Consider the following 19862-nt stretch of genomic DNA (forward strand, 5'->3'; position numbering starts at 1 on the left):
GACGACCTCAGTGGCACTGGTCCCCTACACTCATCTTCACAAACAATAGAAGACAACCCATCTTAGCACCTTTGCACAACAAATACGCCAGAAGATAAGCCAGAAGAAAAAAGAAGTTGATGACTCTGGAGATTCCAAACACTTCATCAATCCAAGTTAGCAGAACCGGCACATCTACCCACAACTGAAGAGATTGTGTACCTGGGCAGCACTGTCAGACACGATAGGGGAGCAGACAGCGACAACAAGAGCCGTCTCAGCACTGAGACCACTGAGAATAATCTTCTGAATGCTAAACAACAGCATGCGACAATGTATGCCAGGGCTGTGTTCTTTCCACACTGCTCTATGGCTCACTAAGAATGCTGGCGGATGACTGCCAGAGAGTGGATCTTAGTAAAGAAGTTGTCGACTGACATCAAGTTCCGACGAAAAACCCCTGAAGAATCACCTGCCGTGCGAATCATCTGACCAAATGTCATTTCTAATCAACAAGTACTCGCCCATAAGTTGCCATCAAGAAAAACATGGAAATCATCACTGATTGACTGAGAAGGCGGTGGAAATGGGTCGGACCCATCCCCAGTCATACTCAGCTGACGAACAGGGCAAAATTAACATCACCCGCCGGGACACTGAGCCCTTAGTCGTCACTGGACACCAGAAGGTACCATACCAGAGAGGAATTGAGGCCAAAGAACACAATGGGCAGAACACTGAGTCGAAGAACTCAACTTGAGACCCGAAGCACACCTGGGTAACCATTCAGAGACTCAGCCGTGGCCCAAAACAGACATGAGTAGCGGTTCCTTCTTACTGTCATGAATGCCAGAGGACATAACGGGCAGTGAGTAAGTAACATACAAGGAAAACAGCCCGCCGTTGGACTTTATTTTGAACTGTTGTTTTATGAGGGAACTGAGATAGCAAGCAAACCACTCCTCACCTGCGCAGACTGAATGACTGAGACTGCAACTTGAAATCGCAGTTAGCTCAGTGGCGGGGCCGATCGTCCGAGACGGCGTAGAAAACATAATATTGCACGGTTCCTTCACGCGTCCATCAGTCCAGTCTCCATTCGTACTCAATGGCTTATGTATGCAAAAATGGGAATTCGAAGAACAATTAAAAAAAAAACAAAAAAACAAAAACAAAAAAAAACCCTGAAAAAAAGGAACTGAAAAAAAGGAAAAAAAAGAAAAAAAAAAGAAAAAAAGGAGAAAAAAAAGAGAGAAAAAAGAAAAGAAAAAAAAAGGATAGACAGCGATATATGAGAATGAACTTGAGAATGAACACGTGGAAAACTGAAGGGTGAGTGACAGGTACTTTTGCAGCAGAACTTGAACTTGAGTGGGAGTAGAGGTTTGTTAAACTGACTAAAGACAGCATGCGCGTACGTGCTGGCACTGCACACACTGACCAAATTTCAGAAGACACTTTTTTTTTTTTCTTTTTTTTTTGTAAGAGCTTTATCAACTACTGTTTTGAAACAGATACTTTTTTTCCATTGACCTAGTGTTGGAACTGAACGAGACTGAGACTGATCCATTAAAAACACGGAGAACATACACACACACACACACACACACACACACACACACACACACACACACACACACACATACACACACCATATATATATATATATATATATATATATATATATATATATATATATATATCTGGTGAGGAGTACAAAATCAGGAAAAATGATACCAAAGAAGGGAGACACTTTACTTTTTTTTTCCCCTCAAGTCTCCTGTTTCTCTGCATACGCCTGTGCTGGGCTGTTTGGAAAACCATCACCTGTTGCTCACTGGGATTTGTGAGTCACAACAAAGTACATCAGATTACATGAGTATTTACTGGGATCTTACATAAGCTATGAAATTGTACAGTATACAAAATGTAGACCATAATCGTCGGGACTTAATCAGGACTGTACAATTCAAATTGTAATTTCAGCTTTTCGTGTGCCTGTGACTTGTCGCTTGTGTTCCTAGATTCCGCGCCAAATATTATAATGAATATGGAATGAAATATGTCTTTATGAAAAAAAAGTGTTATATTTTCATATTATCTCAAAAATCGATAGTAAAACAACGTTTAAGTCAGTTATAAAATATAAAAATGTCCGACTTTGTGTTTTTGAAGCAGACGCACAAGACAAACGGTTGTCAGCAGACAAGTAATGCACACGCTGCTGATTGGTTGAAATTACATAGCGTTCAAACGTGGTGGCGGTGGTTCCGTGTCTGGGCACATCCTGAGTTTTAGAGGCAAATTTTTATTTACATACTGTAGTCAATTGAGACGTCAAATTAAATGCTAATAATGTGCATGTATTAAAGAAAATCAAGAAATTGTTTATTTAAGCAATTTTAAACCTCAACACTGACTGACAAGCTGTGGCGAGAAAAAAAATTGTAACGACGCGTCGCGTCCTGAAAACGGCAGGTGGAATGCCAAGCCTTTGAAATCGAAAGAGCAGCTGCTGCCTCAGTTTTTAAATGAATACAGTTTAAACAAAAATAAGCAACAACATTTAATTATTATATTTCAGTGAATATTATGATCTGACGAGCAACTGAAAATGTCAAGACGACCGCTCAAACCAATCAACCTAAATTTGAAACTAAACATTTCCTCTGCGAGTTCAAAAACAAGACCCAGCATGTCACAGACCGAAGAAATCATGGCAGCTGATTCCACAGACCCGTGTCCGACTGCCGGGTTGAATTCACCAATGACCAACCTGGCAATGAATATGAGTGAACTGTCGACAAGAAGGTATTTTTCATATTTATTTGTTATTCAATCATCACGTTTTATAGCTATTACTTCCAGTGTAACAAAAGAAAAAGGCATTCACAGTCATAATAGCATTCAACAGGCATCCACAGTTCCAGAAATGCGTTCCAGATAAGTCTAGACTGAGAGTTGTGTAGAACTTGTTTCTATCAGTTTATAAAAGTGAAATTTGTTTGATATTCATTGTGTTGTCATGGTTTATATGTTCACAACAGGCTTGCATGTTAAAAAGTGAATATATGGTTACATTAGTCTGATTAGGCAGCACAGTGATTGATATTTTATTCATATCATAACAATATGTGTAACGGCAGTAATTCAGGTTTAACTGGATTACTTTTCTTATGCTTTTAATCATGCCATCACCCAACAGCCCTTTTTCACACTCTACTTCCTTCTTTCTCTCATGCCATTAATTCACTCTCCAGAACTTTTCATTGTAAACTGTGTTGTAAACTTATGTGATCTATTTTAATGTTCATTTGTAATATGAGTGGATACATGACACTGACAGTTGCTTGTGTTTCATATGACAAAGACAATTATTGTGAGACAAAAAATAATTGTGAGTTTTTGTTGTGAACAGTCTTAGTCTTTTGAGTTAGTGCTAAGATGTACATTTTCTTTCTCCTTCTCACCAATGTTTATATCACACTTTTAAGTTATAAACAGGTTGAGGTACACAAGCACACATGAATGCAAATGCACACTCTCATACATGATATGAATCGCACACATTTCAAAAGATAATCATGACTTCATTGAAATAAACGATTGAAGTGAATTACACTTGATTTACAATATATTAAAGTGAAAATACCAATACTTTTTTTTTTCCTCTTTCTGCTGTCTTGAATTTTTGCAAGTATCCATAATCATTAAACAAAAAGCCAACCCAAACAAAAACTAAATATAATTTTGCTCTGACCATGTTACTGTTTGAACGTAAAGCCAAAAAATCTTTTGGCAGTATACTATACTTATTATCACAATATCAGCTAAATTCAGTGCTTTATTCTCCAATAAGAATTTTCCCAATATAAGATCAAACTAAAAAAAAGGGATAGGGTTGAAATCTGGCAAATAATCTATGATCCTATTTAGTACATTGCAAATGTAGTATTTCATTTCACATGATAAAGTCAATCGAAAATACTTTTAAAAATATGATCAAATGGTGAGTCTTTAGCATTTAGTTTTGTGTTACTGAAAAGGTAGAGCTCCATGAAAAGAATTTTGGTTTGGTGTTTTTGTTTAGATTATTCTTATTGTAAATGTAATGATTTGAAAGCAAAGTATACTTGTACACTGTGTGTGTGCATGTGTGTGTCAGGGGGACTCCCAAGCGGCGTTTATCACTCAGCAGTGTTGACACCCCTCCATCAGATGATTGCCATGCATCTTTGGAGAGAGCATTCAGTTCTGCCTCATCAACAGAATCAGGTAAAAATGGTGATGAATCCATGCAAATATTTGTGTATAATTATGTAGCATTGTATGTACACAGACATTGTTTTATTCTATTACTGGTAGGATTAGATTATGGAAAAACTCTTCTTCAGTTCTTACTGGCTGTTCTAAACACTGTAGACAAACGGCAAAAAGTTCAAAACTCTACAGCATGATTTACACGCAAGGTTAAGAAACGCCATCACATCACTCCACTACTTGCTCCCCTTCACTGGTTTCCCCATTCAAGCATGAAATGATGAATACAGTACAAACTCCAGTACAGTACAGTCCTCTGTCACAATTTCTTCACTGATTCTTGTCTGTCTTTTGGATCTACTTTCTGTCTAATCACCATCCAGACAATTCCGTTCATCAAATGACATGCTCACACTCACTGTGTATTCCAGACTCGCTCAAAAAACTTTTATTTCTCCCAAACAGTGGAATTCACTACCCTCACACCTCCATCACACCCCAACACCTGCATTCAAGAGAGCGCTCTGAACATATCTTTTCAAACTGTATGTTTCTCAGTATAACTTCTCCATCTACATATACTTGCTGTGATCTGATCACTGCATGTGCTGTTTATTTAAGTTGATTTCTATGTATTTGTGATTGTATTTCTTGTGATGCCCCGTTCCTCAGTGTAAATTTTGACTATTGTGAATGTTATTTATTCATTTTGCTGTGATTTGGGTCTGTGTGATGTGAAACTGATATTGCCTGTGTTTATTTTATTTTATTTTTTTTTTGTAACATACCTTTATGTCACTTAATGACTTATTGTTAGATTTGTTTATTTTATTGTAAAGCATGGTGAGCCCCATCTGAGATGGGGTTACTGTGCAATATAAGCCTGCATTTTATTATTAATATTGTTATCATTTACACACATTATATATCATCGTATGTGTCTGCGTCAAAATGTATATGTCTCATTGTCTGTGTGTGTGAGAGAGAGCAACTGACTGATAGATATTGTATACATGTGTTAGTTTGTGTGTCGTGTGCTTGTCCTGAAAATTTATGTCCTCATGAGTATGAATACTTCCGACCTCCGACTCTCTTACTGTCTTGATTTATCAAACAACTAAATGATTTGGCCATGGCATATCAGATAAAAAGAAATCATGCAGTGGTGCACTTCAGTGGTGTGCAGTCAGTAATATGTGCACTGTTTGAGTGTGTGCACCATGCCTGAATTTGTTGTATTGGAAGTTTCAAAGTTCAACATTACACACTGCATGCATTCATGCATTTAATTCATACACAGAAATGAATACACACATGCACATAGGAACACAACACACACACATGCACACACGCGCACACATGCATGCACACACATAAACACACGGGCGCGCATGCTTGCAAACACACAAACACACACACACACACACACACACACACACACACACACACACACACACACACCACAACACACATCACACACAAACTCACACTGGGACAAATGGGACACATGCTGTGTACATTGTCTGACATTTCAATACATTCATACACAACATTATTGTAACATAATCAAGTTTGTACTTTCGGGGTGAAGTGCAGCATAATCAGTGTGGTTCCATGTGACTTCTAGCACCTGTTATGTGCCAGACACTGAGAAAGAATTGTTAGATTGAAATGTTAGTTTCACATACTGACATATGATACAACACTGCCTGTCTGATTCACATAATCTTTGTAAAAATGTCTTTCTTTATCATTGCAGGCGTGTTTGTTGATTCTCCCACGCTCATTGATTCGCCAACATTAGAAAGGTAAACAGACATTTTATGTTGTAGAATATTGTATGAATAACAAAAAAAAAGTAAGGTCTTTGCTATGAAATTCATTCATTTTTTCTTTCCTTTTTTATACATTCATGATTGCAACACCCATGTCTGTGTGTGCTGTCGTGTGTATGGCCGGTTATACCCTTCATTAAGACTGCCATACTTTGTTTTTGGGGGTTTGCAATGAAATCATAGCTGTATTGTTTGTGAATATTTTCTGTCGGGATCAGTGTTGATTTCAGGTTGACACACATGGCTACATATGTCCTTGAACACACATGCATGCACATGTAATGCATGTGATGTGCACACACACATGAATATTACATTTTTAAGTCAGAGCTACATTTTGTAATTGAAAAAAAAGTTTCATCATTATATATATTTTTTTTTAGATAGAAATTCCTTTCCAGGAATGTGAGATACTTGAGCAGGAACCTTTATTATTGTGACAATCATGAATTCACAACACGAAAAAAGGCTTATGTTACCTGCATATGCATGGAAATTGAGCTGTAGGCCAACAGCTGGATCATATATCCATGGATAAAAGCATTTCTTGATATTGTGCTTTGTGCATCTAAAAAAGCTTCAGGCTGCTTCTGGTTCTTTTGTTTTTCTTGTTTTGTTTTGTGTTTTTGTTTGTCTTTAAAAGTTTTATGAAGAAAGTTAAAATGGTCATGTGATTTATTTATTTACATTGTTTATAATCTGCATTACAATAAATGTTTCAGTGTATGCGTAGCTTCACAAAATTTCGTTTTATTCTGATGAGGTTGCCTGAGAGTGGCATCACTCTGTTTTTGTTTTTTTTCCCCCAGTAAATTGATGTAATATTACAGTAATATTTTAAACTGAACATGTTTTGTTCATTAATTTGATACAAAAATCTGGCTTTATATTCTTGATTTAATTTTGGAAGGGGGAGACATTTTTAGATTTGTGTACTGAGAAGTAAAAGTCCTTGAATGTCTGAGACAGAGGCTGTTACACCTTTCAAGGAAATGTTGCTGTTTTTACATCTGTACTTTGACTTTCAGTTTGATTCAATTCCATTAGATTCAAAATACTTTGTTTTATTGTCTGCTTCTCAAGCACTTAAGATATAAGAATTTTCTTTTGGCTCACTCAAATACTCGTCAGCTGTGAAAGTTAAATAAAAAAACAAATGAATGCCGGTAGTTGGCACGTGCTTCCCGTATCACCACGCACAAATCATTTATCGTGTGAAAAGAAAATATTCAGGTAAGAAAACATCAGATTCTAAGATACAAGTGAAATAATGAAAAACTGTACACCCTTCCTGGATTCTATCTGTCATTCAAAAGAAAATTATTCAATAATTGTGGAGTGAGTGATGGCCTAGAGGTAATGCATCTGCCTAGGAAGCGAGAGAATCTGAGCACTCTGGTTCAAATCACGGCTCAGCCGCCAATATTTTCTCCCCCTTCACTAGACCTTGAGTGGTGGTCTGGATGCTAGTCATTCGGATGAGATGATAAACCGAGGTCCCATGTGCAGCATGCACTTAGCGCACATAAAAAAAAAACCCACAGCAACAAAAGGGTTGCTCCTGGCAAAATTCTGTAGAAAAATCTGCTTAAATAGGAAAAACAAATAAAACTATTAAAACAGCACGCAGGAAGAAATGCAAAAAAAATGGGTGGTGCTGTAGTGTTGCGACGTGCTCACCGTGGGGACAGCAGCCCAAATTTCACATAGAGAAATCTGTTGTGATAAAAGAAATACAAATACAAATAAGATAATCATAACATTTAAGATAAATGAACTGAAAATAAACTTCTGCACCATAACTATTATTTTACAAGTTCCAGGCCATCTTTGGTGTATTTAATTTTATGTGGTTTAATGGATGAGTGATAGTTGAACAGCTGCATCATTCTTTGACTGTCAGGTCCATGCTTGTCTTTGTGAAATGATAATGCCATGATTTCAGAGTAGTTTAACATTGGTATGTATTTGTTGACCTGTCTCTTACTCAGTTACTGTGTCTTAGTTTAGTCAATTTTGGACCCGGGTGAAGTGAGAGGGTGGGTGTGGGAAGTGACCACTTGACAGGGGCATATCTGGCAACAGCACTGAACCTTTGCTGTCTTCGTTCAGTTGTCTAGTAACCTGTTGAGTGTGGCCTGTGGGCTTGTTGGAGGCATGAATACCTGGGTAATGAGGTCAGTGTGATCCAGTGGGGGTTGATTACACAGCAGTGGCCTCCCAATTGTTACTTGTTACTTCAGGCCAGGACTGATAACACCCCACTCAACCAATGACCATGTACTGCATTAATGTTTGATCTGTAGTTAGCACTGTTGTGTTGGGTTATTCCATTCAGCTTTCTTTGAGGGAATGGCCAGACGCATGACACAGTGGCTGATTTAAAGTGATTTTTACACAGTTTTGGAACTGACTGGGATAACTTAGATCATACTGCACATAATTTTTGTATTTCATTCGGTTGACATCCTGTTCACACCTGTCCTCTTTCTCTTTGCCCATACCACCTTCCATTTCACTTTTGTTCTCTCTGTCCTATTGCTTTCTAAATATTTTTCATCCACATTCAAGCCACACAAACTAGTTTAGTTTGACATTTGGGATAATTACTGATATTCCTATTTTCATATGTTACCTGACCTGTCTTGCAGTTTTACTTTTAGTTTCTCTCTCTCCCTCCCACCCCACCTCTCTCATCCACTCACTCTCTCTCCATATTCTCCCCTTGTTTTCTTGATACTTTTGATTCTATGATCAAACCATGTATACGTGTGTGTGAGAAAGAGAGATTGTGAGGGATGTTGGCTTAAAGAGACATCCTCATACATATTCTGCTCGCTAGAAACATGGCTTAGAGGTGAAGTCATCAACAAAAAGGTGATTGAAAGACACCTTTCTCATATCCTGGTAAACCATGACATCATTATCAGTACCCAGCTGCCTGGGAAGTTGTGACTGTGCACCATCATCAGTACAGTGAGTATTGGCAGTCAGTAAAATAGGATTTTAAAAATAAAAATACCCAAGGAATTCTTTACATACCCCTCACAAGGAAACTATAGTCTGTATCATTTCTGTTGTTAACTAAATTTTCTTTTGGGAAATTCAGGGACAGTTGTGCAGAATCTCCCAAACAACAGAACACAACAGCCAATACAGATCCAGTATCATTTGACTTTGGCTTTTCCTGTATGGAGGTCTTTGCATCCACACTTTCACTTCCCAACTTTCCACACTTAGGCAAGGTCAGGGTGATTAAGGGAAATGGTCTCCAAAGGGCATGCTGTCCCTAAAGGTGTCCTGGGCCTTTTCTGTCCTTCAGGGGGTGGAAGGCTCCATAGAAACTTTGATCAGCCAGGCTTCATGCTTGGGGAGAGAGATTGTGGCTGGAGGAAACTGACAACCCCCTCCCCCTGACAGTTGATAAAGACAGATCAGCCTCCCTCTCTCCCCCAGGTGACTTGAGATAACCTGATTGGTGGTTGCCCAGGATGTAATCAGCAGTGTGGGAGTGGGCCTGCCTCCCTCCCCTAATTGAAAAGAAACCCTATCACTGTTGTCAGTCTTGACAGGTCAAAACCTAATCATGCAGTAACAAATTTCATTGAAATTTTACTTTCTCAGCCTCCCTGCCTATGGTAGACTTTTCCCCATGTTTTAAAGAAATGATAATTTCCTTGCCTTAAAAAAAAGTGTAAAAATGGGTACCATTTGGTACTGAAATGTGTCAAAAGCTGTACCTGTACAGACACATGACACTAAAAGTAAGAACACATTCATGAGTCCTGTAATGTAGTGACATGTAGTCACTGGATTTATTGATTTAATCTATTGTTTGGTGCAAACTTTAAAATAAATGTTTGATCCTGAACAATCCATCCACTGTTTCCATTGTGTGCATAAATGCATAATGTGCATGTAATACATGAATGCACATACACAAACTTACATTAAATGCATGCACACACACACATATTCATTCACGGCACACATGATTATGTGTACGCACACTAACATGCATGCACACTCAGGCATTTGCAGATACACTCACACTCCTTGCTAGCCAAAATCACTCCTAGTTAGAACGTCTTGTCCACAGAAATTTACCATCTATGTTTGTGGGGACTGTCGGCAGCACCTGGTTGGCCTGACATAAGCTGGCAGTGAGGTGTAAGAAGGTTTTAAAACAGATGGTCAGCTCTCAGAGTGGTGATGTGTAAAAAGGTTTTACAGCAGAAGGTCAGCTCTCAGAGTGGTGATGTGTAAAAAAAAGTTTTTCAGCAGATGGTCAGCTCTCAGAGCAGTGATGTGTAAAAAGGTTTTACAGCAGATGGTCAAGTCTCAGAACAGAATTTTGTAACATCTGGGGGGGGGCCTTGTGAAAGCCCAGTTATCTGGCTTGGTTAACTGAATGAAGCGTTTTCTTCTGGAAGGCTGGAAGATGGGTTTGCCAAAACAAGGTCCAGATCGAGGCTTTTGGTTTTACTGTGCACTTATGTGAGCAAACTCTGTCAAATAATTTTGAGCATAAACACACATACACATACACACATTATCTCTCACTTTCTTTCACACACATAAACAAAAACATATGTGCCTGCAGACTTTTTGACATGTAGTATTGTACATACATGTACATGTTGCACATACAGAGCCACAAACTGACATACATACACAAATCCTCTCTCACAGATACACATACCATCATGACTTCTACACACACACACACACACACATACATAACCGCGCACACGCACACAACACACACACACACGCACATACACACACACACACACACACACGCACACACACGCACATACATACATACATAGATACACACACACGCACGCGCGCGCGCACACACACACACACACACACACACACACACACACACCAAGAAAACAAAAACAAAGAAAACATACACACACATACACACACACACACACACACACACACACACTTCCTCCACATCCACACCCTTTTAAAAAAAATTATTGCTTATGCACGAGGGCATAAAATTTTATTATCCATCTTGGGCATAAAAGATCCAGAAGACATATGAAAAGTCAGTTGCACCATGAAGCTGTTCATTGGTGTTCTTCTGGTTATGTTTACCTATCTGTGAAAGCATTGATATCTACAGTTGACATTACTGGGTCACTTTGCAGGCTGAACAATGTATTATCCTCTTATCATTTCTTTGCTTTTGGGTTATTTATATGTTCACAGTTGTAATCAAAACCATGATACCAAGCTATGAATTCTCATGTCCTCCTGTCACAATGTGTGTCTGATACATTTATGTATTGTTTCTTCTCAACAAAGTGTGTACAGTCTCCCGACTGGACCATTATGCATTCATCAACAGTACCTGGCTGTAGTTTGCAGTATTTAATTTTTTGTTTTGTTTTTGACATACTGTTCCTTCACAGCTTCCGGCTGTCCCCTATCTGCTACATTTTTTTTCTTCCCTTCACATTCCCTCACTCTTCCATGCCTCTGTCCTTTTTGCCACCTTTACCATCTCAGTCCCTCCTGTAAATTATCTGTTGTCAGAGCTCCTTGCCCTTCCTCTTTCTCACCGCTGAAGAATGCTCCTAAGCATACCAAGTCCTTTTGGGGTGTAAAAACAACAATAAAAACAACAAAACAAAAAAAACAACAACACTGGGAGTGTCAGTTATCCAACACTTCTCTCATACTCCCAGCTACTTCCCTGTCCACACACATATAAACACCATCCCTCCCAGTCCCAACCTTCATCAAAGCCACACAGATCAATCAGCATCTGCCTGGCAGCAAGTGACTGGAACCAGGGGGTGTCCATTACCACAGGACTTGTGTGAAGTGATCTGGAGGGATGGTAGAAGTTTGGCAGTCTGAGGGGGCATTTTATCAGTCCCACAGACCTGCTAACTGTTGACACTACCACTGTAACCTGTTACACTCAGCTGGGTAGCATTACTCCACAGCTGGAATTTCCACAGTTTTAAAAAGATGACGTGTATACTTGTGTTAATTTCTGAGTGGCTGTCTACACACACACACACACACATGCACGTACGCGCACACACACACACACGCACACACACACGCACACGCACACACACCTCACTCACACACGCACACACAGACTGGTCCAATCTGAATGTCTTTATTGTGGCAGGAGAGATTTCCTTTTTGTGAATGAAAATTCATTCATGCCAATCTGGTCATCTTCACTACTGTATACTGAATGTATTTTGTAATTGGGAGTATTGAGATGGCCCCTTTCAGTTGGTTGGGCTAAGAACATGATTGGATTGTTGAACTGGAAATGTTGCATTTAACCCTCTTGCATTCACTCTGATCACAGCTCTGAGCTGAACACTAACATTTTATTTAATTCTGTGAAATATGTGAATGCAAGAGGGTTAGATTAAAATAGTAGCATGCTGTTTACTTTAACAAGATACTTGAATGTGGTCCATGGTTGGCAGATGTGTCAATCTCTGTAACAGAGGATCCAGACAGATGTTGATGATCTGACTTTGGTGGTGTAGTGGGCATTTGGCTGTCAAGGGGAAGAAATACCAGAGGGAGTCTGGCATAGAGCGATGATAGTCATTCAGTGCTGGGTTGTATGGACAGCCCTTAGTTTCTAGGCAGAACTAGGGGAAATGATTGAGGTCTGGCATTGATTTATGACTTGTGTTTCTGCACTGGTTACTCTAAGAGAAAGAGAGAGAGATCACTATTTGTATTACCAAGTACTGATTTGTCATGCTCATGACAAACTTGCTGTTACATACATTCCAGATACATTCCAGTTTCATGCTTGGTATTCCCTTGAAATTTGACAAGAAATCTTTTGAGCCAACTCCATTTGAACTGGGTCATATAAAGAATGGAGTCAGTGTGTACACCCTGATCAGTGATATTGCTGGAACCTAGACACTCATTTTATATAGGACTAGCCAGCATCTTGTTCACCCTTTCCCTTCACCTTCAGTCCACCCAAGGAAACAAAGCAGAAAAAAAAAATCAGTTTGGCAACAGCTGCCAGTCTAGCCAGCCCAGACAGCCAGCCATCCTCACCTTTATCTTTCCCTGCCCCGCCGCCATTACCTTCTACAGTTATGGTATGAGGATCCCCTCCCCCCCATGGGTCCCTGTAGGAGGTCTGAGTAGCAGCTGGTGATGTCATTCTGCCTCCATGGTCCAGTTGCCTCCTCCCTCCGCCCTTATCCTCCCCCTTTTTCCCCTCACTTCCATGCCCCTTTTGCCCCCAGCCAAGCCCAGATTAGTCAAGGTCCTTTGTGATGTAAGGCCTGCCTCCCCCACAAGGTGGGATGGGAATGGGGGAAATTAGTTCCCAGGGATGGAGGGAGGGTAGGGTTGGGTTACCTCTCTTAAAAGTGCAAGCTTTGTTTGTCAGGAAATTGGATTTCCTGGTATAGTTGTTGTGGGATAGTTTTGATGTTGGTTGGTCCTTGTGTGTATCTTTGTTTCTTTGTCACAGTGTGTCTTGTTCTCTGTTGTTGAATAGGCTACTGTGAGGAAGATTTTCTTCTGACATGCATTGACTGTTACAGTGTTAACTGTTGTTTTAAGTGCACATTTTTTGTTGTTTGTTTACATTTGTGAGTGACATACATGTATACAAGATTAATAGGTCTAGATGCTGCACAGTGGTCACACACAAAGCACATAAAGATGGCAGAAAAGCACATGCAGACACAAACATACAAACAGATGGATTCTGGACAGGCACACACATGCTTACTTAGTGATGTTTTGTATTTCGGGTTGGTTTTTATATAAGTTCTGGAATTTTTAGAACAAGAAGCAGGAAACTTACTTGAATATACTGTATAAGAACTTGAATAAAATTTGCGAGTGAATGTATGTATGCCTGCTTTTGTTTGCAGTATTGCACAGCGCTACAAGCCTGATATTCCTATTGAGGCATTTACAAAGTAAGATTTTGCTGAGCAGTGTGTGTAATCATTGTCCACATAGATGTCTAGATCTTTTTGCAAAATGTAACTGCTTTTTCTTTCTTTGCTTTGCACAATTTTTGTCTTTTCTCATCATCCTTGCTCATAATCTTAAAGCTACATTATAAAGTGTGTCACAGTGACATTTGTTGTTTGTGCTTTGAAACATAACAATCTTTTTGTGTCTTGTATTCTTGTAGTTTGATTCACTGAAATTAGCATAATTGTCATTCTTGAAGTTTTACAGAAAATTGTGTCATCATCCCATAACAGCTCATCCACTTCATATATATATATATATATATATATATATATATATATATATATATATATATATATACACTAATCTGTGTGGACCTGTTGTGTAACTGAATTGTTTACTAAGCTGTTGATCCACAGAGTTCATGTTTAATATATTTGGGTTAAGCTGAAATATAATATTTTTTAGTTCAAGGGAAAATAAAGATGGAAAATATGGAGATACAAGAATTCATGGGCACTTGAAAACAAAATTTACTCACACACACACACATGCACACGCACACACACACCACATAACACACCACAACAAAACACACCACAATCTCACACACACACTCACACACACACACACACACACCGACAACGACAACAGTTCTATGTTCTTATGATTTTATCTATAAGAAATGCCTTTGTGTGTGATTGTTGTGGTTGTTCTTGAAACATGAAAATATAAGGGATAATGCCTGTGTTCACAACATTCCCTCATGCTCCCCTGGTTTTTTCTGTTTCCTGTAAACTGAATACTTTGTGAATCTTGCAGTTTTTAAATCATTGGAAAAAAAAAGAGGAAAATATTATGGCCATAAATGGCATTTGTTCAAAATGTTAATATTGTAGTAGTTCATGTGATTGTTGGTATGTTTTTTAACCCTCATTGTTCTGCACTTAAACTGAAGTCTATTGATTATGAATGGCAGATAAAAAGCGTGATGGAGATGACTGATGTGAACTTACCAGTAAACCAACCAAAATGTCACTCACAACTCAGACAATGAGAATGCAAGAGTCAGAGAAGTTAAAAAGGGTCTGTCACATTGCATAGTTGCTTCTTCAGTTTTTGTCTCAATCACTATGTTTCGGTGTTCGTACTAAGAGTGGATGTGTTGATGGAAAGGGAAACACATTTTGCAACATTTTCTCATGCTTTCTTTCTGTTTCATTTGGTTATTGCCCATGTTTCAAAAGAAATCATTGTGTTATCATTCAGTTGTGTATTATATTTCAAGGAATTCATAAGCTTCAGCACAGTTCCCTTTGATTTGTGTGTGGTGATTCCTGTTGTATTGTGTGAGTGTATAATCTTGACAGACCAGATGTGTGTGTGTTTGTTGATCAAATTGAGTAATTAATTCCGAGGAAATAAGAACATGTGTTATCAGTTGCTGATTATTAAGGTGGGTAATGACAGTAGTTCAGTGATAAATTACATGTTTGAGTAGAATGCAATATGCCTCATCTGATGAATTGTTGGGGTAAATCACATTTTTGATCAGAACATCAGCATCTATCTAGTCTAAATCTGCAATTTCTGTAAGCTTTGTGGAATTAAAATGTGCTGTTTAATTGTATTCATTGTGTTTCTTATGTGTGGCAGTGTGAAAAGTTCTTGGTTTACAAAATTTCATTTTGTATACAGTGCATAATATACCATGGAGACAATGATGTTCTTAACTGTGATTATTTTATACATTCTCTGAAATGCTACAGTAAAAACAAAAGATGAACTGAACTGGAAACATAGACTTTGCAAGGCTCGCATGCATGTGCATACACATTAATGTGTGCATGGATGTGTAGTTGAGTATATGTATGTCCTTGTAATGTTTATGTAGATTACCTTCTGTTTGAGCGGTTATCTGATAACTGATAAGGAATTGGAGTAAAATTTTATGTGTATCTGTTCAGTTTTGTATCTCCAGATCTTAAATTTTCTTGCGTCATTTTCATTTATTAGGGTCTTAAATATATTTTTACTTGATATTTTATTACGTAATTGCCTATTATATAAATGAATATATATATGCTTTTTTTTCTGCCTTATATTGTCCACACCATTTACCCCAACATTGCCCATCCCAAATCCCTTCCCTGCTCACATATACATCCCAGTATTCCTGATTTCCTTACTTTTCAAGTAGTTTCTCTTGCAACCACCAACTACAGTTTTGTGTCCAGCCTAGCTGAATCTGTATTTTCTCTTAGATTATATTTATGATAATCTGTTCTGATCTCTCTCACAGAAGCCAGGTTTCACTATCCAGAAATGCTGGATGAATCACCCCAGCCAAGCGTTTTCTTATTGTATTTTGTTGTTGTTGTTGCCCTTTTTCATTTTTTGAAGCCATTCTTTATGTTGTACTTAAATGGGTTGTGTTTGTTTTCAAAATCTTTTTATTTTTATTTTTAAGCAGATTATAACTGAAGAGTAGTTTGTAGAATGTGTGCATGTGTGTGCACACACACATCAAAAAGATTTCAAGATTACTGATGATTTATTATCCAAGATAATGATGTATGTTTCCATGTATGCATGTGAAAATGATTTTTAACTTGTTTAAGTAACCTGACTCTTGTCACTGACTACGTGTATGTGAAAATGTTTTTGAACATGTTTATGTGACTGTCATATGTGGTTGTATTAAGTGTGTGTGTGTAGAACCAGCATTTCACTCAACTTTAACAATAATGATAAACTTTCTCCTGTTTACTATCCCAACTCTTCTCTCATATCTTTTTCTCCACAAATGTCTGCACATTTTATTTTGGGTTGCATATCTGATAATGCGTGAATGATTTGTTGATTTAAGTTGAAGCAAAACTTTTACATGATTTCCTATAATCCAAAATGAAAATAATGGTGGAATATTATGTTGGAAATTAAGTGATTAAAAAAAAAAAGGGAAGTGTGGAAGTTTGATTCACTTTTCCAGATTAAAAGTGATCATTACAGTGTGTTTCAGCGTTATGTTATATGCAGTTAGGATGACTGCCAACTACAGCCCAGAAATTTTGTTTGAATGACAATCTTATGTTTCTGCTTTTTTGTTGTTGTTGTACAGTTATTGGTTTGATGAATAATATGACCACTATTCTCTAGGATATACATAGACTGAACTTTGATCACATTTATACAAATGTGCAGCATAATACTTATGTATTATAATGTCAAACTGTGCTTATGAACAAAGAGGGTTTCATTTGGAAAGAAAAGAAAAATTGGAAAGTTGAAAAAATATTCAGCAAAACACTTTTTGCACATGTGGTATAGTCTACTCAATTTTGCAAGTCACTAAATGCCATTTTGTGTATATCTATCACAAGTGATGTATTTTAGTTGTTTTTTCAACAGAAAAAAGACCATCGCCTTCAGAAGAATCAACTCACTTCCAGTAAGTTTCTGAAGTCGCATGATAAAAATGATTGAATCCTATCTCTTTGTTAAGAGAAAAGTTTGAAATCCTGCTCAAAGTGAGTGTGTTTGTACGCATTATGTAGATGTATGGGTCTTGCTTGTGTGTGTATGTGTGGGTGCGTGTTGCACAGTGTGATCTGCATAGATCTTATTCTTAATGAATAGATTTTGGATCTATCAGCCTGACTTGCTCACAATGTGTGGTTTTCAGAACTGCCCATCATGTTAAATGAAATCTGAGTATATATGATTATATATATTCAAATCAATTAAATGTGATAGAATTACCCAGCTGGTTGAAAGACTGAGGTGGAAGATCTTTATTTTGTTGTTGTTGATTTTTTCCCCTTTTTCTTGAACATAGTTTCCATGCAGGTGAGGTTGACATCTCAGATCACATACTTATTAATCTTGATAGTGCTGTTTTTATTTCACTTGTACCATGCATGGAGGTGAAACACAGAAGAAACTGAGTATTCATGGATTGCTTGCTGTTGTCAAGTTTAAATTTCTGTAAACCTTTTGCTCCTACTGGAGCATGGAGAATTACAGCATTATTTAACCAACATGCCCAGTTCATAAACATGCAGATAGAAAAGTTTTTAAAGTTGTCAATCAAAATTAGATATTTCCCAATTTTATTAAATTGCTCAGTTTCAGCTATACATTTTACTACCATTTAGTATATTGCAGAAATTGAGAACACATTTTCGAGAAAGTCTTTTTTTAAATTTACTTTAAATTCAGCATATTTAGGACAGTCCATAAAAAAATGAAACTCATCTCCAGTGACTGACATATTATACTCTGTAGATTCATAATTCACTTGGTGTGCAATTTTGTCAACTCAGTTCAGTCTGTAACATGATTTCTGCATCTTAAAAAAAATTTTTTTAGTAAAGAAACTAACATTATGTGTCTGGTAAATATGATTACAGATATATATATATATATATATATATATATACATACATACATACATACATACATACATACATACATACATATATACATGCATGCATACATATTTCTCCATAAAAAACATGTTTATATTTTCTGTAATATACACATTTATTACACTGCTCACACAGTGGTCTCCTTTTCTCCTTGCAGCCTCCGGCTCTGCGGCTGGACAGTGACAGCCCCACAGAGTTCCTGGACTCTATGGAGACGGATGACCAGTGTCACAGCGCCCCGGCTACCTCTGCTGTCCTCCCACCTCCCACCCCAACCAGCAGTGTGTCCTGTGGGGCCAGGGTCAACTTCTTCCTGGAGGAAGCCAGTTCTCAGGACAGTGGGGTGGGCCTGGACAAGGTGAGTGTCTTGTTCACTGTGTGAGTGTCTTGTTCACTGTGTGTGTCTTGTTCACTGCTAGGGTGTCTGCTGTTCCCTGTGTGGGTGTCTTGTTCACTGTGTGGGTGTCTGCAGTTCACTGCGTGGGTGTCTGTTGTCACTGCGTGGGTGTCTGTTGTTCCTGTGTGGGTGTCTGCTGTTCCCTGTTAGTGTCTGCTGTTCCCTGTGTTGGTGGTTGCTGTTCCCTGCGTGGATGTCTGCAGCTCACTGAGTGGGTGTCTGCTGTTCTCTGTGTGGGTGTCTGCTGTTCCCTGCGTGGATGTCTGCAGCTCACTGAGTGGGTGTCTGCTGTTCCCTGTGTGGGTGTCTGCTGTTTCCTGTTTCTGTTTCCTTTGTGTGTCTGTGTGTGTGTGCTGTTCACATTGTGGGTGTCTGTTCCCTGTGTATGTAGGTTTCTGATGTTTGGTTTACAGTGTGGGTGTCTGCTGTTCACTGTGTGGATGTCTGTTGTTACTACCTTTGTGAGTGTCTGTTTCCTCTGTCTGTGTGTGTGTCTGCTGTTCGTCATGTGGGTGTCTGTTGTTGTTCCCTATGTGGTGGGTGTCTGTTCCTCTGTGTGTCTGTGTCTGCTGTTGGTCATGTGGGTGTCTGTTCGTGTGTGTGAGGGTATCTGCTGTTCACAATGTGGGTGTCTGGTGTTCCCTGCGTGGGTGTCTGCAGTTCACTGAGTGGGTGTCTGCTGTTCCCTGTGTGGGTGTCTGCTGTTCCATGTGAGTGAGGGTGTCTGCTGTTCACTGTGTGGGTGTTCCTTGTGTGGGTGTCTGCTGTTCACTGCGTGGGTGTCTGCTGTTCCATGTGAGTGAGGGTGTCTGCTGTTCACTGTGTGGGTGTTCCTTGTGTGGGTGTCTGCTGTTCACTGCGTGGGTGTCTGTTGTTCACTGTGTGGGTTTCTGTTGTTCACTGTGTGGGTTTCTGTTGTTCACTGTGTGGGTTTCTACTGTTCACTGTGTGGGCGTTCCTTGTGTGGGTGTCTGCTGTTCACTGTGTGGGTGTCTGCTGTTC

At 38.7% G+C, this 19862-nt stretch overlaps 1 protein-coding gene across 1 annotated transcript in view; it reads left to right on the forward strand.

Moving 5' to 3' along the window:
* The first annotated feature begins 2228 nt into the window (after window positions 1-2228).
* Window positions 2229-19862, forward strand: part of LOC143277770 (uncharacterized) — a 35233-nt gene continuing 17599 nt past the window's right edge. Inside the window, exons 1-6 of the mRNA XM_076582674.1 lie at window positions 2229-2790; window positions 4145-4254; window positions 5999-6047; window positions 13985-14032; window positions 17445-17484; window positions 18621-18821. Coding sequence (XP_076438789.1) covers window positions 2594-2790; window positions 4145-4254; window positions 5999-6047; window positions 13985-14032; window positions 17445-17484; window positions 18621-18821 — 645 coding nt within the window. The 5' untranslated portion in view covers window positions 2229-2593. The remainder of the gene's footprint in view (window positions 2791-4144; window positions 4255-5998; window positions 6048-13984; window positions 14033-17444; window positions 17485-18620; window positions 18822-19862) is intronic.

Source organism: Babylonia areolata, chromosome 2 (assembly GCF_041734735.1).
Source record: "Babylonia areolata isolate BAREFJ2019XMU chromosome 2, ASM4173473v1, whole genome shotgun sequence".
NCBI lineage: Eukaryota > Metazoa > Mollusca > Gastropoda > Neogastropoda > Buccinidae > Babylonia > Babylonia areolata.